This window comes from Brachionichthys hirsutus, chromosome 3, assembly GCF_040956055.1.
Source record: "Brachionichthys hirsutus isolate HB-005 chromosome 3, CSIRO-AGI_Bhir_v1, whole genome shotgun sequence".
NCBI lineage: Eukaryota > Metazoa > Chordata > Actinopteri > Lophiiformes > Brachionichthyidae > Brachionichthys > Brachionichthys hirsutus.
This window is the reverse complement of record NC_090899.1, coordinates 15,528,869-15,553,209: the sequence shown is the minus strand read 5'-3', so window position 1 is coordinate 15,553,209 and position 24,341 is coordinate 15,528,869. Positions and strand designations below refer to the sequence as shown.

Below are 24,341 nucleotides of genomic sequence, written 5' to 3'. Positions count from 1 at the left end.
GATAACTGGAGTAAACATAGACGTCATACAGAGTTTTCAGAGTATTAATGGGTACAGGGTTCGCTTCAACAAGTTCTTCTTTGATGGGTCGGAGCCAGACACTGGATTTAGAGAGAGAGAGAGAGAGAGAGAGAGAGAGAGAGACTGGGTGCAGGCTCTTTTACAGAACTCACGAGTTTCCACAGAGGCTGAGGCAGCACTCTGTTGTAGGACAGAGCGCTGAGGGACAGAGCGCTGAGGGACAGAGCGCTGAAGGACAGAGTGTTGTAGGACAGAACGCTGAAGGACAGAGCGCTGAAGGACAGAGTGTTGTAGGACAGAGCGCTGAAGGACAGAGCGCTGAAGGACAGAGCGCTGAGGGACAGAGCGCTGAAGGACAGAGCGCTGAAGGACAGAGTGTTGTAGGACAGAGCGCTGAAGGACAGAGCGCTGAAGGACAGAGCGCTGAGGGACAGAACGCTGAAGGACAGAGCGCTGAAGGACAGAGTGTTGTAGGACAGAGCGCTGAAGGACAGAGCGCTGAAGGACAGAGCGCTGAGGGACAGAGCGCTGAAGGACAGAGCGCTGAAGGACAGAGCGCTGAAGGACAGAGTGTTGTAGGACAGAGCGCTGAAGGACAGAGCGCTGAAGGACAGAGCGCTGAAGGACAGAGCGCTGAAGGACAGAGCGCTGAAGGACAGAGCGTTGTAGGACAGAGCGCTGAAGGACAGAGCGCTGAAGGACAGAGCGCTGAAGGACAGAGCGCTGAAGGACAGAGCGCTGTAGGACAGAGCGTTGTAGGACAGAGCGTTGTAGGACAGAGCGCTGAAGGACAGAGCGCTGTAGGACAGACAACACTCTGTCCTTCAGCGCTCTGTCCTGTCACAGTGAACTAGAGAGTGGCTGGGTTTTCATTTTCTAATGATTTAGCTATTTATTCCTGAGACCTCGGCTGAATTGGGTTTGAAATGTTTTAACTGACTTATGTTGAGTCCCGTCTCCATGGAAACGCTGGCGCCGTTCATCAGCCGTTTGCCCTTTTTGTCCTCGAGCACCTGGGTTTCTGCCTCAATACTGCCATCCAGTGCATCGAAGGCGGTGCAGACGCTGCAGACGCTGCAGATTCTGCAGACGGTGCAGACGCTGCAGACGGTGCAGACGCTGCAGACGTTGCAGACGGTGCAGACGCTGCAGACGCTGCAGACGTTGCAGACGCTGCAGACGCTGCAGACGCTGCAGACGTTGCAGACGCTGCAGACGCTGCAGACGCTGCAGACGCTGCAGACGCTGCAGACGCTGCAGACGCTGCAGACACACCACAGAGTACCGCGGACGGCTTGCGTCAGTGCGGTTCCTCCTCTCTGGAGTATAATCGATGGTATTTGCTTCTCATCTGAAGCGGAGTCCAGAGCAGACGAGGACTAACACGAGGTTTTACTGTTTGTGGTTCTCAGACGTCAGTCAACAAATACTGCAGACGGTCAAGAAGCAGCCTCCAGAGAAGCCGACTCGACCCAGATGTCTGTCGAGGGGGTCGGGTCTCTGTGAGAGCGCCCCGGCACCGACTCCTCTGGTGCACCGACTCCTCTGGTGCACCGACTCCTCTGGTGCACCGACTCCTCTGGTGCACCGACTCTTCTGGTGCACCGTCTACTGAAGGCCGGACAAATCGACCATAGAACAGATGTCCATATTCAGCAGCTGCAGCTGCGGGTCAGGACCTAAACGGTGATCAGCGTCTGAGAGGGTCCGGACCCGAACCACAACCGGGGGAATCTGAAGCAGCAGCTTCTTGTAACTTTTAGAAACATTTTAGCGTCAGTTCATTTCTCATCTTTGAGATGTTTGAAAGACAGACTTTAAATCTCTTTTTATTTTTGCTTTTTCTGAGTCTCTTTGATAGATTATACAATATAATTATCATAAAAATGACTTCAAGATGAAAGAATGAAATCCTAGTTTGCTTGTTTGGTTGTGAGCAGGACTGCAAAAACTGATGAACAGACTTCCTTGCAACCGGATCCGGATCCGGAACCGGACACAGGCCAGGCAGGAACCCATTATCATCATTAGCACGGTGACTTTTACATTTTGTTTCATCTGCAAATAGCACCATGACCTGTTTCTCTGATGAAGGGACAGTGAAATTAACCTAAATGTAATGACAATAAAGAACAGTTCTATAATGACGCATGCTCACAGGTCCAGTAGCAGCGAGCTGATCTTCCCTGCAGAAGATCCCACGTCATCGTCCTTCATGAGAAGCAAAGGACAGCGGGGACACAGACGGACGTGAAGTTCTGTCAGGATGAACGGCCGATCCAGTAAGTCCTCCTCTAAGCTAGTTGTGATGCGGCTGATGAGGCGAGGGATTTGGGAGGCAACTTGGTTTACGGACTTCCCCTTGAAGTAGGACGGCTCAAAGGAAGGATGGGATCAGTGGGAGGATCCGGATTGACAGGAGAGTCCACAGCTGAGTCCACAAATGATGAAATACTTGTTGTTTAATGTCTGCCCGCCACTTTCTTTCTACTTTCCAAATAAAACAATATGAATCGTGCTGCGTAGCGTAAAGCCGTGTGAACTCAGGTACACACTCTCAGTACCGATGCCAAAACGCATTCTGTTGCTCTGTTGTGACCCCTGGTGCTGAGTGGCGGCATCTATTCCAGCAACAACAAGGGTAACAATGGCTTTAAAATAACTCGTTAATAAATGAAGGGGAGACATTTTCACAAAAAATATCATCACAGGATTTATAATGCCAGCAAAAATACATAAATGAGCATCTTCCAGAGATTCTTTGTCTTGAATCAAGAGAATTGACAGCATGAGGTGGGAAGTCACTCCTATTCTATTTCAGGCATGCGCCAATCTCCTTCTTCTTCCTCTTCCTCTTCCTCTCCCTCTTCCGGCAGGGGTCGCCACAGCAACGCAACCTTCTAGTCCAGGGGTGTCAAACTCAGATCAGCATTATGGTTGCCCTCAAAGGGCCAGTAACACAGTGTAAATGTAACTAAATGTAATGTAAATTAAAAGTAACTACTCCTTAACATGCTTATTACTACTACAGAATTCAGTTACAAACATTACATATGCAATTGCATAGTTGTAAAAATATATGGTTAGCTGTGCCGAGGCGAGGTAATGTAACCGCCGGCGTCTGTCTTTCCGCCTGTTAGCAAGATAACTCAAAACGTTCTGGACGGATCTTGATGAACTTTTCAGGAAACATTGAGAATGTTACCAGGAACAGATGACTATATTTTGGAGACGATCCAGAAGAGATCCTGGACTCTGGATCACTTTCAATCTGTCATTAGCATTGCAGTCAATGTGGGGCGACGGTACATGTGTGCACTTGCCTTAGGCAAGACACTTCACCCACATTGCCCGGGCACATGCGCACGCTGACGTGTAACTGCTGTAAACCAATTCTACCAAATCTAGTCACCTTACCTTACCTTACCTTTATCTCAGCTGATTCAGCAATTTACAAGGGTAAGCACCACTTCTAGAACCATCATAGATCTAATCCTGGCATCAGACAAATCTAGAATCAGAAACAGTGGTGTCATCGAGTGCAATCTAAGTGATCACAACATGATCTTCTGCACTCGAAAAATTCATAGACCTGCAGCCCATTGTCACATCAAAGACATGGTCACATGACCACGTCACATCAAAGTCATGGTCACGTGACCACGTCACATCAAAGACATGGTCACATGACCACATCACATCAAAGCCATGGTCACATGACCCACATCACATCAAATCCATGATCACATGACCACCATCACATGAAAGACATGGTGACATGCCCACAACACATCAAAGCCATGGTGACATGACCACGTCACATCAAAGACATTGTCACATGACCACATCACATTAAAGACATGGTCACATGACCACGTCACATCAAAGTCATGGTCACATGACCACGTCACATCAAAGACATGGTCACATCAAAGTCATGGTCACATGACCACGTCACATCAAAGTCATGGTCACATGACCACGTCACATCAAAGACATGGTCACATCAAAGTCATGGTCACATGACCACATCACATCAAATCCATGATCACATGACCACATCACATCAAAGCCATGGTCACATGACCACATCACATCCCATCCATGATCACATGACCACCATCACATGAAAGACATGGTGACATGCCCACATCACATCAAAGCCATGGTGACATGACCACGTCACATCAAAGACATTGTCACATGACCACATCACATCAAAGCCATGGTTACATGACCACATCACATCAAAGCCATGGTCACATGACCACGTCACATCAAATACATGGTCACATGACCACGTCACATCAAAGACATGGTCACATGACCACCATCACATGAAAGACATGGTCACATGACCACATTACATCAAATCCATGATCACATGACCAAATCACATCAAAGCCATGGTCACATGACCACATCACATCAAAGCCATGGTCACATGACCACATAAAAGACATGGTCACATGACCACATCACATCAAAGCCATGGTCACATGACCACATCACATCAAAGCCATGGTGACATGACCACATCACATCAAAGCCATGGTGACATGACCACATCACATCAAAGACATGGTCACATGACCACGTCACATCAAAGACATGGTCACATGACCACCATCACATAAAAGACATGGTCACATGACCACATCACATCAAATCCATGATCACATGACCACATCACATCAAAGCCATGGTCACATGACCACATAAAAGACATGGTCACATGACCACATCACATCAAAGCCATGGTGACATGACCACATCACATCAAAGACATGGTCACATGACCACGTCACATCAAAGACATGGTCACATGACCACCATCACATAAAAGACATGGTCACATGACCACATCACATCAAATCCATGATCACATGACCACATCACATCAAAGCCATGGTCACATGACCACATCACATCAAAGACATGATCACATAACCCAGACATGGGCAAACCACGGCCCGCGGGCCGTATACGGCCTGTTATGCTTTTCAATACGGCCCGCCGAACTTGTCCAATTACCTAAAAATTCAAAATCATAACTTTCATTTTGTCCCTGTAATACCCGTGTTTCACCAGCAGATGGCGCACTGACCAACGGTGGCGCATGGCATATTACTCTGCTTTCCTTTCGTTTTCCCTGCTCTCTGACCCCGTCTGTAGAAATGAGCGGACCAAAGAAAAGCAAAGTAGACGGTGAGGGCCGAGTGTTTAATAAAGAGTGGACAACAAGATTTTTTTTCACCGAAATCCGATCTATGGCTGCACGTCTGATATGCCAAGAAGCCGTTGCGGGTTTTAAAGAATATAATATCAGCCGGCACTTTGCCACGAAGCATGCAAACTATGCCAGCAAGCAATCAATGCAAGAACGGGAGTTCTGCCGTCGCTTCTCTGATAAAAAAAAAAAAAGATGCATCACTTCAGCTGGTGTCCCGTCCCGTCACAAGACCCCGAAACCGCACCGCAGGAGCTGCAGTTGGAACTGATCGATCTTCAGTCCGACTCCGCCTCAAAGGATAAGTTCAAGTCTCTTAACCTGAATTACTTTTATGTCTCACTTAACGAAGCAACGTTTCCAAACCTCCGGAGGACGGCACAGAATATGCTGCTGTTGTTTGGCTCGACCTACGTGTGTGAGCAGACGTTCAGCGTCATAATCAATAAAGCCCGTTCTTTTAAAGAAGTGCGCATTTATGCACAGCAGTGGAACAACAATGAGTGCAGCAGGAATGATTGAGATTTAGTATTCCGTGTTTTGATATGTTTTGAATGTTGAAAGTGATCATCTTTTTTCAATAAATGTTGATTTATTTAACTTTACGCGTTCAAGTGAAATTTATTAAAAACAGATGCAATCACCAGGTTTGACAGATCACAGTGTCATTGCTATTTTAATCTATTTACATTTCTCCTCACACTGTGGTTCTATTTTAATCTATTTACATTTCTCCTCACACTGTTGTGCCAAAATATGTGTAAATGCTGCATCTTGCATATTCATTGTGACAAATGTACTACCTGGATTAGGGCTATTTTGCACATTTTAAAGACGCAGTTCTTCCTACACACTGTTAGTAAAGCGGGTTGTACATTTATCTGTGTGTTTACTGTGCTATGAGGTTTGCACACTACACGCAGCGCTTTAGTATATCTGGGCCAAAAACTCATCCAAATGCTCCTGTCAAAATTTCAAACCCAATGTGGCCCGCACGTCAAAAAGTTTGCCCACCCCTGACATAACCACATCAAAGACATTGTCACATGACCACGTGACATCAAAGCAAGGTTATAATAGTTTTTTGATTTTTTATTATAGTTTAGTTTTAGTCAGTTTTTAGAGTGGATTTGTTAGTTTTTATTAGTTTTAGTTTGGTTTTTATTAGTTTAATTTAGTTTGTATTAGTTTTAGTTTTTCATAATTTGGGTTATTTGTCAGATGCAAGATTAAAAAATAATAAAATAATACAACTCAACAAAAGATAACAGAAATAATTTATTCAGTAATTTTAAACAACCATCCGTAACAGTCCGCAGCATAGCTGCTAACGTGCTACAATCTCGGACTTAATACTTAATTTGCCGCTGATGATTTGCTCTCAGCGTGGACGAGCTTTCTTGCTCTTGATATCAGCGAGTTCTTGGGTTCTTCAGGCAGCGTTCAGGGTGAGCTGAAGGGGGAGAGCCAGACATGGATCCTCTGGAACTTGTTGGTTTCTCCATCTGGCAGGTCAAGCTCTGAGCAAAAAGAACAAACAAATGTAAAACACACAAAGAATAGTACAGTTAAATAATTATGTATTAATTAGGACTGTCTGTAATAACGCTTGTTTTTACAGCAGGGATAATAACGTTACTTGTTTCATGATGTTTAATTCCTTACACTGTTAGCACCCTAAACTAGTTTCCCCAGGATAACCCATTTAATATTGTATATTTATAATGAAGCCCAATATTAGATATTAAATCATGACATGAAAATAACGATGATGTCAGTGTGACAATTATACATTTCAGGTTTTAGCAGATGGAGGCTCCAACATTTGTGATTGGCATTTTAGGTTTTGGATCAGAATGAGTAAAAGAGAGCAGAAAAATGTTTCCTCTCCTTTTGGGACTTTATGGGGTTTTAATATCAATTAAAGTTTACAACACTGATTGTATCATTGTTACATTTTATATCAGCATTAAAGGTCAACAAGACTAATGTATTTGGGACTTGAACCACTCACCAAGGTGTTCAGTGTCCTCCTTGTCCTCCTTGTCCTCATCGTCCTCGTCTGTGTCTGATCCGATCCACGGTTCATCCAGAGTCCAGACCATCTCCAGGGCCTCCTGGCTGGGGGGGGGGGGGGGTCCATCAGTTGGCCTCTATCTCTAAGCAGCACCATTATCTGTCACAATGAGCAGCACCTTGTCTTCTTCTAATGCCCCCCCCCGGGGGGCTCCAGTCGGTGCAGGTTAAGCAGAGCCTCCAGGTGGATGATACAAACTACAAACATGGAGGATGCTGGTCATCCATCTTCGCTCCAATAACGTTATTCCCTCGTGCAGCAGCGGCTGATTTGAATTTCGTCTTGAGTGAAAAGCTAAACTTGCTGAAGGCCATCGAGTCACACAGACTTGTAGACCAGCCCGTCTCCGTGAACACGTTAACGGGAGCGTCTTCCTGCCTGTGTTCCTGCGTGTTTTACACCCAGTTTATGAAGACACCTTTCATGTGCACTATTAGTGAGAGATCAGTCAGAGTCCTTCTTCAGACAGCCAGCAGATTAGCGTTGTGTTCTGTCTTCGTCTGCGCTCTGATTGGACCAGCCTGATTCTGATGCTGCTGCTGATGAGGCTGCCGTGATGAAGAGGATTCGATGATGATGATGATGCACATCACCTTGACAGAACATTGAAACTCCATTTACGGATTCAGAAATCAGTTGAAAATACACTTTTCATGTTGGTGTATAAAGACACCAAGAACAATCTAGAACCTTCTGGTTCTGATCCAGATCACCGTGTGGACGGTGTGGATCCAGTTAGGAGGGGAACGAGCTGCTTGGGGGAGGTCTGTGCTCTCATTTGTACATGGACAGCGTACTCTTTGTCTTCAGCCACTAAGGACAGATGCATCGTACCAGATGTCCACCTGTCCACTCTCGCACCTGAAACTCCAGCCCACCGAAGCGGCATGTTTTGGGAGGCAGAAGGAGAACCCATGCAGACAACAGCGCTGCCCACTGCACCACCGAGCAGCCGTGCCTTGTCCACAGCGTTTGTTTCTTTGCTGCTTCTCTTTGTGTTGTCCCTCCCTCTGCTCAGTCTGGTGGGGGCTTAGCCACACCTACCTGCTGCAGCCTAGAGCGTCACTGTAGAGCGCGTGTGTGTCTTCATAATAATTATAATGCATTGGTTTTATAGAGCGCTTTGTGTTGCTGGGGCCAGACTAAACGCTGAAGGCCATCGGGTCTTCACCTTACTATCGTCTGTTTATTTAGACCGGAAACCGCTCCGATGTGTTACAGCAGTGATATCAAACTCTTTATAATCCAGATTATTATTCAGATCCAGATTAGACTGACGTGTGGGGATATCATGATGGAATCCTTCTCCCCTTCTCCTTCTGGGTCTGATTGTTAACAGGATTACATAAAACCTGCGAGATAGATTTCCATAAAACGTGGTTTCGCTCGTGACGGGGAATAATGGTGAGATGTTTCTACACTCCCTTTTATTACACATAAACTGCGAGACTGTGTTGGAGACGCGGGACAAGGTTTGGACATGGAGGAAGGACGAACCCTTCAAACCCTGGAGTGGATCTCATGTTTCTTCTATTTGCTTTTACCTAATAATAAAATGATAACTTTGAAGGTATTTTTCACTGGAGGGGATTCGAATGCTCAGAAATGCTTTTTGGCACAAGCAGCTTCTCATTTGGCTTCCAGTCAGTCATGAGTGTTCTAGCGTTAGCAGGATCTGTGCAGCTTCTCTTCATCATTACGTTCCAAAAGCTGAGCAGCAAACCTGGAGAATTACAAGCTTCTCAATTCTGAAACGAGCAGCCTGCAGCCGTCGTCGTGTTAGCAGGCGACGCTAGGTCTGCTGTACACCTCCACCTCCTTCAATAACAAAGGCATTTGAACGTCGGATTCTGCCTTTCATTGCTCCGTCTGTAAAGTGCCTTGAGATAACTTTCTGTTATAATCTGCCGCTCTGGAAATAAAACTGAATTGAAAGATTTGGGATTTTCAGAGGTGAACAGAGCATCCTGGACAAGAGCAACATCCTGGAAATAGAAGGAAGTAAGGAAACATCTTTGTCTGCTGCTCTTTCAAATGTTTCCAACTCAACGTGGTGTTCTCTTTTGGCAGCCGTAAAGTTTTCTCTTCCTCTTTTGCTCTTCCTCTTCTTACTAAAACTGTAATGTTAGATCTGTTAGGGAACGGATTGAATATAAAATCCTTCTACTTACTTTTAAAGCCCTCACCAGCCAGGCCCCTCCTTACCTTACAGAGATGATTATCCCGTATTGCCCCACTAGAACCCTGCGGTCCCAAAACGCTGGCCTGCTCGTGGTTCCAGACATTTCCAAAAGCAGACAGGGGGCGGAGCTTTCAGTTATCAAGCTCCTTTATTGTGGAATCAGCTCCCTGATTGGTTCGTGAGACAGACACCATCTCTATGTTCAAGAGTAGATTAAAGACTTTCCTTTTTAACAAAGCTTATAGTTAATCGATGCAGTAATCAATATAATCAATATGCTGTCATTAGGCAGCATTGGTGGCTTAACATCATGACACACTGAGCTCCTCCCCCTTTATCTGATTATTTATGTTATAAATATATGTGTGCAATATGTCTCTATTCCCCGTAGTCTTGTTCGCTCTCTCCCTCTGTTTTTCCCTCTCTCTCTTTCAGGTCCTTCTGTCCGTGGTGCTGCAGAACCTGGACCTGTGTCCCTCAACGCTGATAGAATAGAATAGAAAGCCTTTATTGTCATGGCATAGTAGCTACACAATGAGATTAGGAGTGCAGCTCCGTCTGGTGTCTAAAACAACAGCATTAGCATGTATAGCTTTATATCGCTAACATTAGCATTTATAGCTTTATATAGCAGCTCTTTAGCTCTTGTTCAGCAGCCTCTATGTTACATTTTGTTTTTGTCTCTCCTCCTACCTGTCCTTGTTTCTGTCTCTCCCTGTCTGTCATTGTCTCTCTGTCTTTCTACCGCCGTCTTTCCCTCCTTTCCAACCCAGCCGGTCAGACAGATGGCCGTCCACCATGAGCCTAGGTTCTGTCCAAGGTTTCTGCCCATTAAAGGGACGTTTTTCCTTGCCTCCGTTGCTCTTGTGGGTCAAGTTGGGTTCTGTGTTTCCCTGCAGGTCTTTCCCTGCTAATCCTGTAAAGCGCCTTGAGATGACTTTATGTTGTGATCTGGCGCTATATCAATAAAACTGAATTGAATTGAATTGAATCACTTCATTCCCGTCACCTGTGTTCCTGTCAGCATCTGCAACCAGTCAGTCATCGGCCCGGACTCTATATAAGCTCAGCTCAGTCACCACAACCTTGCCAGATTGTCGGTGATGCTACTACTCTCCAGCACTTCAGACTGAACCCCCGTGCACCGACGGGTACCCAGGTGTCAGTACCAGTCAGTTAGAAATAATGCAAGCAGCGTCAGCTGACCCGCACCGGATGATTCTAATGTTTGCCTTGAAAGGATTTAGGTCTGAGCATTTCATGTTTACTAATGTAGCTCAGATATATGGGCGATACTCCAGGGCCTGGGAAAGTCTCCTGGACAAGAATGAGCTTCAAACCAACTAAATCCAGGGCCATGGTGCTGAACAGGGGAAAAGTGATGGGATGGCACAGCACAGAGGAACCGGTCAAAAGCCTGGGCACGGTCTTTGGCTGTAGTCTCGGGGATAATGCAGCAATCCAAATGACCATCACAGAGCTTTGGTGGGCACGGTGGTAATGGGTCGAGCAGGGCTCGGAGCCTTCCCCCCAACCTTGCTACGAGAAGGCGCACGGCAAGGACAAACAGCTAGTCCCGAAGGAGGGGCAGGATGGTGGGCATGCACGGACAAGGTGACAGAAGAGGACGGTGACCCGGTTCAGGCAACTTCAGGTCATGTTCAACTATTTATTTTACTTTTATTTGGCACATCGTAGCGCAGGTAAGTGTAATGGAACATTCCTGTTTGTGTCTTCAGTGGGTCGTCCAGTGCTCAGAAAGTCGGTGGTTCGAACCCCAGCTCCGACTGTCCGCATGTCGAAGTGTCCTTGGGCAAGACACTGACCCCCAAGTTGCTCCCAGTGGGCCTGGCAGCACCTTGCATGGCAGCAGTCACCCACTGGAGTGTGAATGCGTGAATGTGAGGCCTCATGTAAAGCGCTTTGAGCACCGCCAAAGGTGGAGAACGCGCGATATAAGGTCCATTTCATGCTACCCTGTCCCCAGTGTCCTCCGATAACTGGGCACTGTTCTGTTGTCCCCTTCTTGTTACATACAGTCTGCACCTGTCGCCATGTGTCCTCGTCCCTCTCACACACCCCTCCCTGGCAGGCTTTGTCGACTTTCACCTGCTCCCTCTGTGCAAATGAAACTCAAAGACAGTTGTTGTTGATTTATTTACAGAATGACATCATAGAACCATTTATGGCTTTTGTAACATTTTTACCAGCTCCATCAGCAGCCAGCGGGAGCGCCTTCCTCAGACGTCCCCGGTTGTCCCAGCTACCTCCGGCTGCAGCCTAACCCCTCCTCAGACGTCCCCGGTTGTCCCAGCTACTTCTGGTTGTAGCCTAACCCCTCCTCAGACGTCCCCGGTTGTCCCAGCTACCTCCGGCTGCAGCCTAACCCTTCCTCAGACGTCCCCGGTTGTCCCAGCTACTTCTGGTTGTAGCCTAACCCCTCCTCAGATGTCCCCGGTTGTCCCAGCTACTTCTGGTTGTAGCCTAACCCTTCCTCAGACGTCCCCGGTTGTCCCAGCTACTTCTGGTTGTAGCCTAACCCTTCCTCAGACGTCCCCGGTTGTCCCAGCTACCTCCGGCTGCAGCCTAACCCCTCCTCAGATGTCCCCGGTTGTCCCAGCTACTTCTGGTTGTAGCCTAACCCCTCCTCAGACGTCCCCGGTTGTCCCAGCTACTTCTGGTTGTAGCCTAACCCTTCCTCAGACGTCCCCGGTTGTCCCAGCTACTTCTGGTTGTAGCCTAACCCTTCATCAGACGTAGCTACCTCCGGCTGCAGCCTAACCCCTCCTCCAATGTCCCCAGTTGTCCCAGCTACCTCCGGTTGCAGCCTAACCCTTCCTCAGACGTCCCCGGTTGTCCCAGCTACCTCCGGTTGCAGCCTAACCCTTCCTCAGACGTCCCCGGTTGTCCCAGCTACCTCCGGCTGCAGCCTAACCCCTCCTCCGACGTCCCCGGTTGTCCCAGCTACCTCCGGTTGCAGCCTAACCCTTCCTCAGACGTCCCCGGTTGTCCCAGCTACCTCCGGTTGTAGCCTAACCCTTCCTCAGACGTCCCCGGTTGTCCCAGCTACCAGCTACCTCTGGTTGCAGCCCAACACTTCCACTGACGGGAGATGACCGTGAATCATCGTCCACTGATAAAGAGAAACGTTTTCTTGTTTTTGTCTGGTTCCTCAGTGGGTGGCAGGGTGGTGCAGTGGGTAGCACTGTCGCCTCACAGCAAGAATGTTCTGGGTTTGAATCCCATCTGTGTGGAGGTTGGATGTTCTCTCCGTGTCTGCGTGCGTTTTCTCCGGGCTCTCCATAAACATGCAACTTGAATTGATTGTTCCAAATTGTCCGTAAGTGTGTGCGAGTCGTCTCTGTGTGGCCCCAGGATGCATTGGCGACGCGTCCGGGGTGTACCCCGCCCTCACCCATAACCAGCTGTGATAGGCTCCTGCAAGGCAGGTAAGGACCAGGAAGTTGTTGGTGAATGTCGTTCCAGTCTGGGTGAAGGAATCCCGGACGCTCCTTTTGCTCCACCCCCAACCTTCAGTGGAAGCGCAGCCTGTCCTCTGACGCAAACTGCTCCTCTTCCTCTTCAGAGAGCTGGTTTCCTTTCAGACTGGAGGAACACAAACACACATTCCAAGTCAAACAGATGCAGTCAGCGCTTTCTAGTGACTATTCCACCTACTAGCTAATCAATAACACACGAAGCGTGTCCCATCGAGGGCTAACGGGAGAAAATGACACCCCAGGTGTGTCCCATCGAGGGCTAACGGGAGACAATGACACCCCAAGTGTGTCCCATCGAGGGCTAACGGGAGACAATGACACCCCAAGTGTTTTGGGACACGGTTATTGGAAAATAAATGTCTACTTGGGTAAAGCAGTCGGTGGTTGGGGACCAGGGTTATAATAGTTTTGGATTTTTAATTCTAGTTTAGTTTTAGTTAGTTTTGAATTTGTTTTCTCTAATTCAGTTCGTTTTAGTTAGTTTTCGTGTTCTATTTTAATTATCGTTTTTATTAGTTCTAGTTAACGAAAATGTTTTTTCAATTCTAGTTTTCGTTTTTTCGTTAGTTTTCGTTAACTATAATAACCCTGTTGGGGACCACTACGTTTCAGGACACTACTTCCCATCGGCATGCGGATGAGTACACAAAGAGAAATGTCATTTTAGGGTGAGACAACATAGCGTCTTATTTCACATGACTTAAGCTAGGGCCGTAGCTTATGGCTGCTAATGTTAGCACACGCAGCTTCCGCATCCTCACCTAATCTCCCGGAGCGCTGTGTTGTGAGCCAAGGCCGTGGCCAGCACTCTGATGCCACTCACAGTGAACTGGTTGTTGATTAACCTGCAGATGAGCATCCATCAGTCAGCAACCGACCAGGGCATCCGACAGCTCTGCTCCGCTTTGAGCATCCCAGTAAAGACGTGGATTCCTTACCAAAGGTGGCTTAAACCGGTGTTTTCCTGGACCAACTCAGCAAACTGTGGCGCTGCGTCATCATCCAGCTCGTTCTGCACTAGCCTACGAACACGGACTGTCACACAGAGTACTGCAGCATGTAACTGGGAACTAGTCAGCCGCCTACCAAAATATCCTGAGGACGGTGTTCTCTCTCAGTGCCGCTGCCAGGAACTTCCCACCTCTAGAAGTGATGCCATTGGCTGAGAGACTAGATCACAGACAACACAATCCTTTCACACCTCACTCACACACCAGTGGAACAGCCACCGGAGCAGTTCAGCGTCTGGCCGATGGACACTTTGGCATGTGGGACACCCAGAGAAATGACTATCCAAACACCTTACACCAGTGGCTTCCTGTTGCTTTTACAGGTAGTCGTCTTCTCACCTAAGGTTTGTCAGCCTTGGGTGGCGCCTCAAAGCTGCAGCAAATGCTTCTGCTCCTTCATCGCCTATTGTGTTCCCCCACATTCTGCATGGAAGAACATCAAAAGCATCAAGCAGCTAAAGGCTGCTGCTACACAAACATGAAAACTGAGTCGTTCCTCCTCCGTTAAAAGGCTGCATCCACGCCTGCATGTCAGATCTGTGAGCTGCTGTGGATTAAAGCAACGGGCATGAAACACGTCTACATTCCGTCTGTTCCGCCATATGATGGAATAAGAGTCTCATGAACAGTCAGTTAGCATGTAAGAAATAAAGTCCAAAACATTGAATCTCACCACACAAGCAAGACCCGGCGAGAAAACGGGTCAAAAACTCCGTTTAGGGTTAGGGTTTAGGTGTAGACCAGTGGTCCCCAACCACCGGGCCGCGGCCCGGTACCGGTCCGTGAGGCATTTGTTACCAGGCCGCAAAGAAACAAGAACTCATTTATACAATTTCTGTTGTATCGATTATTAGCGTCTAAAACAGGCATGGGCAAACTAAGGCCCGGGGGCCATATGCGGCCCGCCGAACATGTCCAAATTATATCATTAGAATACATTTTATTACTATTAAGCCTCATTGACTTTACCTTGTCCCTGTAATTTGTACAATGAGCCTTGCATATTCACGCTTTGCTCGCTGTAAAAGCCCAAATCCTTTCAGAATGGCTTTTACGTGTCATTTATATTAGCTCAAACAAACACTCTATCCATCTTTTCCTGGCCCGGCCCCTTTGTCAAATTTTAAAACCAATTGTGGCCCGTGGATCAATAAGCTTGCCCACCCCTGGTCTAAAAGGTGTTTTATTTTGAAAAACGACTGGATTTTCTCCAACATAACATTTGCCTCGGAATTTTATTGGTCACGTGATACTAGCGAAAATTAATAAAAAGCAAACGTCTTTGGAGAGCTTCTTTGCTCCTCCAACTGAGGAGGAAGAAAAGAAACATTTATTTTAACAGACAAACCAGGAGTCAGACTTAAAACTCGGGTTTATCAACAGCTGATTAGCTTCGTTAACGAGGTAATGAAGGGGTTAAAACTGCTTCGGCACAGAGAGACCAAGAACCCTGGATTAAAAGACAAGAACCCCGGAATAAAAGACAAGAACCCTGGATTAAAAGACAAGAACCCCGGAATAAAAGACAAGAACCCTGGATTAAAAGACAAGAACCCCGGAATAAAAGACAAGAACCCTGGATTGAAAGACAAGAACCCCGGAATAAAAGACAAGAACCCTGGATTGAAAGACAAGAACCCTGAAGTAAAAGACAAGAACCCTGGATTAAAACACAAGAACCCTGGATTGAAAGACAAGAACCCTGGAATAAAAGACAAGAACCCTGAAGTAAAAGACAAGAACCCTGGATTAAAAGACAAGAACCCCGAAGTAAAAGACAAGAACCCCAGATTAAAAGACAAGAACCCCGGAATAAAAGACAAGAACCCTGGAATAAAAGACAAGAACCCTGGAATAAAAGACAAGAACCCTGGATTAAAAGACGAGAATGTGGAATTTATGACGACGGGCCAAAACGGCGTTTACGTGCAGACGACGGACCAAAAAGAGAATAATTCAGCTCCACACTCCCGTGTTCGTGTGCATGGCCTTAATTCCACATTTGGATTAAAAAGTCAACTTGAGCTTAGCTACCATTTCGCGATTGTAAGTTTTGGTTTTTGGCTTTGAACATCTCTATCGCTGCTCGGTTGTTTGGTGTGGTTGGAGCTTCATTCACTCTTCATGCTGTACATTTCTCTGTGCACCTCACTGGCACCACCAACACGACAATGACAAAGAACCTTTCATCCAAGAGGCTTCCTCTGCCTGGTGGGAGTTTCATACAGGATGGGGTCCACATTTCAACAAGCAAAGAGCCAATCTAACCTGTTTCCACAGACAACAGAAGTGAAGTCTCACCCCACATCAAAAATTGACCTGCTCTTCTGAATGGCTCTGGCCAAATGCTTCCCGCCTTCACTCGTGATCTTGTTTTTACCGACCCTGTGAAAAATGCCATGTCAGTATTAATATAGAGACAGAAAACACAGTTTTTATAATTCTCATGATATTCAAATGTTATCGTACTTGACGACTCGCAGCTTTGGGCAGTCTTCGATTATCTGAGCAACTAACTTGGCTCCGGCGTCAGTGATGCAGTTGTTGTAAAGACTGAGGGCATAAAAGAGTTCATCAAAAGACCAGAGGATCACATCAGCGGAACCGTTGTCATCAGTCAGCATACAGACGACGTGGCGAGCTGTCAGTCGTCAGCGGCAGTAGTCGGCGTCGGTGTCAGTAGTCGGCGTCGGCGTCAGTAGTCGGCGCCGGTGTCAGTAGCCAGCGTCAGTAGTCGGCGCCGGTGTCAGTAGTCGGCGCCGGTGTCAGTAGCCAGCGCCAGTAGTCAGCGCCAGCGTCAGTAGTCGGCGCCGGTGTCAGTAGTCGGCGTCAGTAGTCGGCGTCAGTAGTCAGTAGTCGGCGCCGGTGTCAGTAGTCGGCGTCAGTAGTCGGCGCCGGCGTCAGTAGTCGGCGTCAGTAGTCGGCGCCGGCGTCAGTAGTCGGAGCCGGCGTCAGTAGTCGGCGCCGGCGTCTGTTGTCAGCCCTAGTATTTGCGTATATTTCTGGTTCTATTTGAAGTAGAAATTCTGAATTCTGAATAAAAATGAGGAAAAAGAATCTGAACATCACGGCTGGCAGGTTGCTGACTCTTAGGACGTTCTACTGATTTCCCGGTACTTGTGTGTTTGGTTCTTGAGAGCGGGGGCCACATACTCACCCCAAGACCTCCACAACTTTGTGCTTACACAGCTCCTCTGCTAGAACCTTGATGCTGCTATCAGTCAGGTTGTTCACACTCAATCTGGCAATGAGCAGAGGGACGAGATCCTGAAACGTTCCTGGATATTATTGGGGGGGCTACTTCTGTTCATATTACCTGACTTCCACCATCTTGCATAAGGAGGGCTTGAGCTGCATCACCCCGTAGTCGCTGATGTTGTTGTTGTCCATGTCCAGTCCCAGGAGCTTCAGCCGGTGCTGCAGCACGAAGTTCAGGGCCGTGCAGTCCCCAGAGAACACGTTGCAGAAGTTCAGCTTGATGTAGCTCGCTGTGATGCCCTTTGCCGTCATCCGAGCTATTTTCTTGCTGCCGGTCTCAAAGACGCACCTGAGTATCCACAGGAAGCCGGGCAGCACGTGGACCTTCTCAACGCCGTCCCCGTCATATTGGGGTAAACCCCGAATGTGGGACTTCACGCTGGTTGAAAGGTAGGACTTTAGCAAGGCCCGTTTTTTCTTCAGTAACACAGGAGACACCAGATAGTCCGTCAGGCCTTTGTGAGCCTTGGACATGAGTCCACACAAAAACAGATTGGCGAATTGAAGGTGCTCATTGGGTTCAAATTGTTCATTTTCCTTGGGACTGACACAGAAGCCAGACGGCAGACAGGACGATTGCGTTTCCCTGCTGCACTCCGTGAAGAACTTGAGGATGGAGCTGGGACCGGCTCGCTCGTCCATCACCAGAGCGAAGGCTGCCAAGAAAGACTGGAGGGTGACGTGCAGGAACTCAAACGTCGGCGGGCTGCCCGGCGCATCGTGCTCACCGACGGCCCTCAGAAAGCCCAGCAGCAGGTCCTCCTCCGTCAGCCCACACTCGGTGACCTCCTCCTGGCTATAAATGAAGCTTCCTCTCTCCGTACCCTGGAGGGCTAGTCTGGAGAACGCTGCGAGCGGCCGGAGGCCCCCCTTGAACATGTCCGAAGGACACCGGGTGCTCTTCTTTAGCAGCGCTGCTGCAGGCGAGGCGGAGTGGCTGAGAAACACCTCGCACAGAAGGAGAAAGATGTCCGTGATGGTGATGCAGGCTTCAGGGAGATGGAAACTGTCGTGCACGGTGCCCAGGTGTCTGAAGCTCTTGAAGACAATCCAACAGAACAGTGGGATGGAGCACAGCCCAGCCAGGTGGGGGCTAGCATCCAGTCGGGCTGAGATCAGGTCTCTGTGCTCTTGATCCTTAAAGTGCAAATCGATGTACGTCTTGAGATGCGAGGGCGAGAACCCCCGCAGAGCCACCTTCTTACGAATGACCCGGGTCTGGATCTCGACTCCTGTTCGGGCCGTCAGCACCTTGATGGAGCCGTGGAGCAGTTTCCCACTCAACAAGCTGATGAGCAGCTGGAGGGGGTGTGCTTTGTCATCGGGGGACACGACTTCAGGCACATTCAGGAGGCTGAGCTCCTCTTGAATCTCATCGTAGCCATCAAATGTAAAGATCAGCTTCCCAGGGAAGCGCCGAATGTAGTCAAACACCTCGTTGTCTGGGTCGTGGTCAGGGTAGCAGTTGTATTTGAACAAAAGGTCTCGGAGGGACATCTCCTCTCTGTCCTTGAAGACGCTGAACATCCTGCAGCGGAACTTGAAGAAGAAGATGGCGTCCGTCTGCAGCTCTTTCTTGGACCAGAGATTCTGGAGCTTCTGGAGGAGGATGGATTTTCCCACTCCAGCGTCCCCCACTACATAGATGGTCTCACCTTGGGGATTGAAGACAGCATGGTCTCCTAGGAGCTGGTCCAAGCACTCCAAGAAGCCCAGACTCTCGTTGCAGTCATTCAGCAGCTCCATGCGCGTGTCGGTGTACAGCTCCTCCAGGCGGGTGTCTTCTCGCTGCCCGTAGGACATGATGAAGCAGCTGTCCCTGCTCACCTCCCGCCTCAACTTCTCACAGTACCTGCTGACTTCAGAGAACAAGATCCCCGTGTGGAGGAAATGGAGGACAATGAGGACGTTAGAGGTAGCTCGTTTGTGGTTACGTGTGCATGCGTGTCATACGCACACACACGCACGCACACACACGCACGCACACACACACAGACACACACACACACAGACACACACACACACACACACACACAGGTGCCACTTGCTCCGAGCAGAGCACAGCTACATCTGTGCTGACTCTTGGTCCTGAGCCGACTTCGGGACATTGGACATTGGACATGTGTCTCCGTGGCACCAACGCCGTACTCACTGGGATCCGTGTTAACGACGCTCCTCCCTGCGACCTCCTCGCTTGGACTGTACTCGATCTCTTCCAACCATGGCTGAAGATCGATATACGCATCACGTACTTTATATATGATGTATATCAAGTATTCACAGGCGTCCTCTCCTTTGCATTGGACCAGCTCCAGGAGTTTGCGCACCTGGAGTGTAATCCACAGCCTGTTGTTACTGACACCAACGAGACTAACCAGTCCTTGAGCCAGCAAACGCTCCACGGGGGGGGGGGGTTACTCGCCTGACCCGTCTTGGTGGGGGTCCGCTGTACAATCTCAACCTCTTCTTCACACAGGAAGCCACAGGCCAGCAGGTTGTCCAAGATACACGGGACACTCCTCAGCCTGGACAGCGGAAAAAAGACACTCTCACAGGCGCGGATTGATCATCCAATCAGGTTTGATGCTCAGGCTCCCAAGCCCCTCCCCCATCGGAGCCTCGTCTCGGACGTCGTCTGGCTGCGTCTGTCTGGCGTCGGAGGAACGCTCACCTGGACACCAGCTGCTCTCTGTGGCAGGTGAGGACCTGGAGACACCTGGCTTCCTCCATCCGACCCATCTCCACCGGGCAAAGGGACAAAAGCAGCAGAACCGTCGTTGAGTTCCTCCCAACGTCCACCGAGCCGGAGGGAGAACAACCAGAACCACGCGGTTCTGTGTGTGAGCAGCAGGTCTCCTACCTGGAGCGGTTCAGATGGGTTCCATCACAGACCAGAAGACATGTCCATCTGTGAGGAAGACGAAGCGCGGCCTTCATCACATGCTCCTAAAGGACAGAGGTCAGAGTCCACCCAGCACACAACACACACGCAACAGCGCTACCCGCTGCGCCACCGCGCCGCCCCATGAAGCCTTCCACCGAGTCAGAACTTAATGTTCTGTCCACGACAGCTGTTCGCTTCCTGTTCGTTCACGAAGCGACACCGAACCCAGAACCTCCTGGGTGTGAAGGTCCAGCTAGAACTCTGACGTTAGTGACAAATAGCGCCAGATTTGTGTTCGGAACCCTGAATAAACGCTAGCAGAGCACGATGCTAACGGAAGTGCGTCATCAGCTCCTCACCACGGCGTCAGAGACACAGAACCGGACCGAACCTCGTGGGCCGGACGGGCTCCGCGCTGAGCTGCTACGTTAGCCGAGTTCTGGAGTGGAAGTGAAAGTCCGCAGCAGAGGGCAGTGACGTCACGCTGCTGCGTTCACGTCCGGTAGGACACCGCGGAATCAAGGGAGCCACGGAGTCTCACGAAGAACCAGCTGGACCGGTTCGAGTTTGGTTCGAGACGTTTCACCTTCATCGCTCCTGCAGGAGGGTCCGGGTACTTATACTGCTGTCGGAGGGTCCAGGTACTTATACTGCTGTAGGAAGGTCCGGGTACTTATACTGCTGTAGAAGGGTCCGGGTACTTATTCTGCTGTAGGAAGGTCCGGGTACTTATACTGCTGTAGGAGGGTCCGGGTACTTATACTGCTGTAGGAAGGTCCGGGTACTTATACTGCTGCAGAATCGTCCGGGTACTTATACTGCTGTAGGAGGGTCCGGGTACTTATACTGCTGTAGGAAGGTCCGGGTACTTATACTGCTGCAGAATCGTCCGGGTACTTATACTGCTGTAGGAGGGTCCGGGTACTTATACTGCTGTAGGAGGGTCCGGGTACTTATTCTGCTGTAGGAAGGTCCGGGTACTTATACTGCTGTAGGAGGGTCCGGGTACTTATACTGCTGTAGGAAGGTCCGGGTACTTATACTGCTGCAGAATCGTCCGGGTACTTATACTGCTGTAGGAGGGTCCGGGTACTTATACTGCTGTAGGAAGGTCCGGGTACTTATACTGCTGCAGAATCGTCCGGGTACTTATACTGCTGTAGGAGGGTCCGGGTACTTATACTGCTGTAGGAGGGTCCGGGTACTTATTCTGCTGTAGGAGGGTCCGGGTACTTATACTGCTGCAGAATCGTCCGGGTACTTATACTGCTGCAGAATTGTCCGGGTACTTATACTGCTGTAGGAGGGTCCGGGTACTTATACTGCTGTAGGAGGGTCCGGGTACTTATTCTGCTGTCGGAGGGTCCGGGTACTTATACTGCTGTAGGAAGGTCCGGGTACTTATACTGCTGTAGGATTGTCCGGGTACTTGTACTGCTGTAGGAGGGTGCAGGTACTGGAGTAGTACACAGTAGTATAAGTACCTGGACTCTCCACCAGTCAATCAGAACTGAAGAAGACTCTTGAAGTCTTGGATGAAGGTGAAACATCTTCAACCAAACCGGATCGAGTCCAGCCGGTTCTTGGTTCTTGGTGATTTTCCTCCACCAGGACGACTCAGAACCGACAGAGTGTTTCCAGCATGAAGTATTTATCTCACAAAGTTCAGGGCGAGTATACGGTAAATGGTAAATGTTCTGCACTTATATAACGCTTTCTCCACCTTCGCAGTGCTCAAAGCGCTTTACATGAAGCCTCATATTCACCCATTCACACACCCATTCACCCATTCACCCTCCAGTGGGTGACTGCTGCCATGCTGCCAGACCCACTGGGAGACATTTGGGGTTCAGTGTCGATCACTGGACGACCCACTCTACCAACTGAGCCACAGCCGCCCCACGGGTGTTTGGGTGTAGTATTACTACTACGAGGTATTGTCTACGTGAATGTGTACAATAACTTGCATTATTACTGACCGCTGTGTCATGTTTTACGTCTGCTAGGCATGTCGTTCTTTCTACCCGTCTGGAGGAACCCTCACTGCAATGGTTCCACGTTAGTCGCACAGGCCGGAGACGTCTGGAGGAACCCTCACTGCAATCGTTCTGCATAAGTAGATCAGGCAGGAGACGTCTGGAGGAACCCTCACTGCAATGGTTCTGCATAAGTAGATCAGGCAGGAGACGTCTGGAGGAACCCTCACTGCAATCGTTCTGCATAAGTAGATCAGGCCGGAGACGTCTGGAGGAACCCTCACTGCAATGGTTCTACGTTAGTCGCACAGGCCGGAGACGTCTGGAGGAACCCTCACTGCAATCGTTCTGCATAAGTAGATCAGGCAGGAGACGTCTGGAGGAACCCTCACTGTAATCGTTCTGCATAAGTAGATCAGGAAGGAGACGTCTGGAGGAACCCTCACTGCAATGGTTCTGCATAAGTAGATCAGGAAGGAGACGTCTGGAGGAACCCTCACTGCAATGGTTCTGCATAAGTAGATCAGGAAGGAGACGTCTGGAGGAACCCTCACTGCAATGGTTCTACGTTAGTCGCACAGGCCGGAGACGTCTGGAGGAACCCTCACTGCAATCGTTCTGCATAAGTAGATCAGGCAGGAGACATCTGGAGGAACCCTCACTGCAATCGTTCTACGTTAGTCGCACAGGCCGGAGACATCTGGAGGAACCCTCACTGCAATCGTTCTACGTTAGTCGCACAGGCCGGAGACGTCTGGAGGAACCCTCACTGCAATCGTTCTGCATAAGTAGATCAGGAAGGAGACGTCTGGAGGAACCCTCACTGCAATGGTTCTACGTTAGTCGCACAGGCCGGAGACATCTGGAGGAACCCTCACTGCAATCGTTCTACGTTAGTCGCACAGGCCGGAGACGTCTGGAGGAACCCTCACTGCAATCGTTCTGCATAAGTAGATCAGGCCGGAGACATCTGGAGGAACCCTCACTGCAATCGTTCTACGTTAGTCGCACAGGCCGGAGACGTCTGGAGGAACCCTCACTGCAATCGTTCTGCATAAGTAGATCAGGAAGGAGACGTCTGGAGGAACCCTCACTGCAATTGTTCTGCATAAGCAGGTCAGGCAGGAGACATCTGGAGGAACCCTCACTGCAATGGTTCTATGTTAGTTGCACAGGCCGGAGACGTCTGGAGGAACCCTCACTGCAATGGTTCTGCATAAGCAGGTCAGGCAGGAGACATCTGGAGGAACCCTCACTGCAATGGTTCTGCATAAGTAGGTCAGTCGCACAGGCCGGAGACGTCTGGAGGAACCCTCACTGCAATGGTTCTTGTTGTGCAAGGAACATGAAGGCACATGCAACACACCCTTGCATTCATCTCACACCCCGTAACGCAACGCATTGTTATTTCACTGCCCATCTTCTGTCAGCCAGTGGAGACACAGAGACAGAGACATCGGACGGAGTGGGTCAGCGTCCCAGTGGACAACAAGGACAACCCGGCTCCGGTCCGGGACTCAAGGCTTGGTAATGCAACCTCTGTGAAACACCTGTACACACCTGGGACAAAACTGATCCGTGTCGTTCCATTTCATTTCTAGAAAACATTTCCTGCTCGGCTGAGTGAAGGTCCCGGTTCACCGGGGGCCATTGCTTTGGAACGGTCCATCCGTTTTACCACAGTCACACGACTCACGACTCGCACCAGACACAACGAGGACACGGCAGCAGCGAGTGCTTCTGCTAAACGTCGTGTAGTACTTGTGTATTTAGTGAGGATAGTGAGGTACACAGAGATCAAGGCTCTTCATTGAGGGATCAGGTTCGTATAGACACATGCACAAACGTAAAGGCGTTAAACGACAGTCTGAGTCCCAGGACACGCCCTCCCAGGTGTTGACCTCGGTCACAGGTGGACAAGAAACCCATTTCAAATAGACTGATGCAGGCAGAAAGGCCCCCGAGCCTTCTCTACAGGGGGCGTAAAAAGGTGCACGATGGAATCTCGTGTAATCAACAGGAACTGTACGCCGTTTGTCTTCTGTAGCTCCGCCCTCTTTAGCTGTCGAGGACACTGCTGGGGTGTGGGCTAAGAAACCTCTGCTAACGTTCCATCTGCGTTGGGGTTAGGAGGTGAGGACCAAAGTTTTACAGTGCATGTTCACGGTAGGCAATCATGGTAGACACTGAGTATCTGAGAAGA

At 49.2% G+C, this 24,341-nt stretch overlaps 1 protein-coding gene across 1 annotated transcript; it reads right to left on the bottom strand.

The window, feature by feature from the left end:
• Nucleotides 1–12,919: 12,919 nt before the first annotated feature.
• On the bottom strand, nt 12,920–20,017 carry nod1 (nucleotide-binding oligomerization domain containing 1). Its single transcript, XM_068755414.1, has 12 exons — nt 19,950–20,017; nt 19,701–19,803; nt 19,431–19,605; nt 17,337–19,137; nt 17,178–17,261; nt 16,490–16,573; nt 16,322–16,405; nt 14,360–14,443; nt 14,097–14,180; nt 13,949–14,032; nt 13,772–13,855; nt 12,920–13,116 (listed from the first exon to the last, which is right to left on the bottom strand). Exons 1-12 carry the CDS (start codon nt 20,015–20,017, stop codon nt 13,044–13,046), a joined length of 2,808 nt encoding a protein of 935 aa, XP_068611515.1. The 3' UTR covers nt 12,920–13,043.
• Nucleotides 20,018–24,341: the final 4,324 nt, after the last annotated feature.

Bases quoted from the DNA above. Each gene is read 5' to 3' on its own strand.
- nod1 (XM_068755414.1), bottom strand. From the start codon at position 20,017: ATGGGTCGGATGGAGGAAGCCAGGTGTCTCCAGGTCCTCACCTGCCAC. The intron at 14,181-14,359 runs GTGAGAAGACGA...TCTGTGATCTAG, and splicing joins CCAAGGCTGACAAACCTTAG to TCTCTCAGCCAATGGCATCA. The intron at 13,117-13,771 runs GTGAGGATGCGG...GTGTTCCTCCAG, and splicing joins ACAGCGCTCCGGGAGATTAG to TCTGAAAGGAAACCAGCTCT.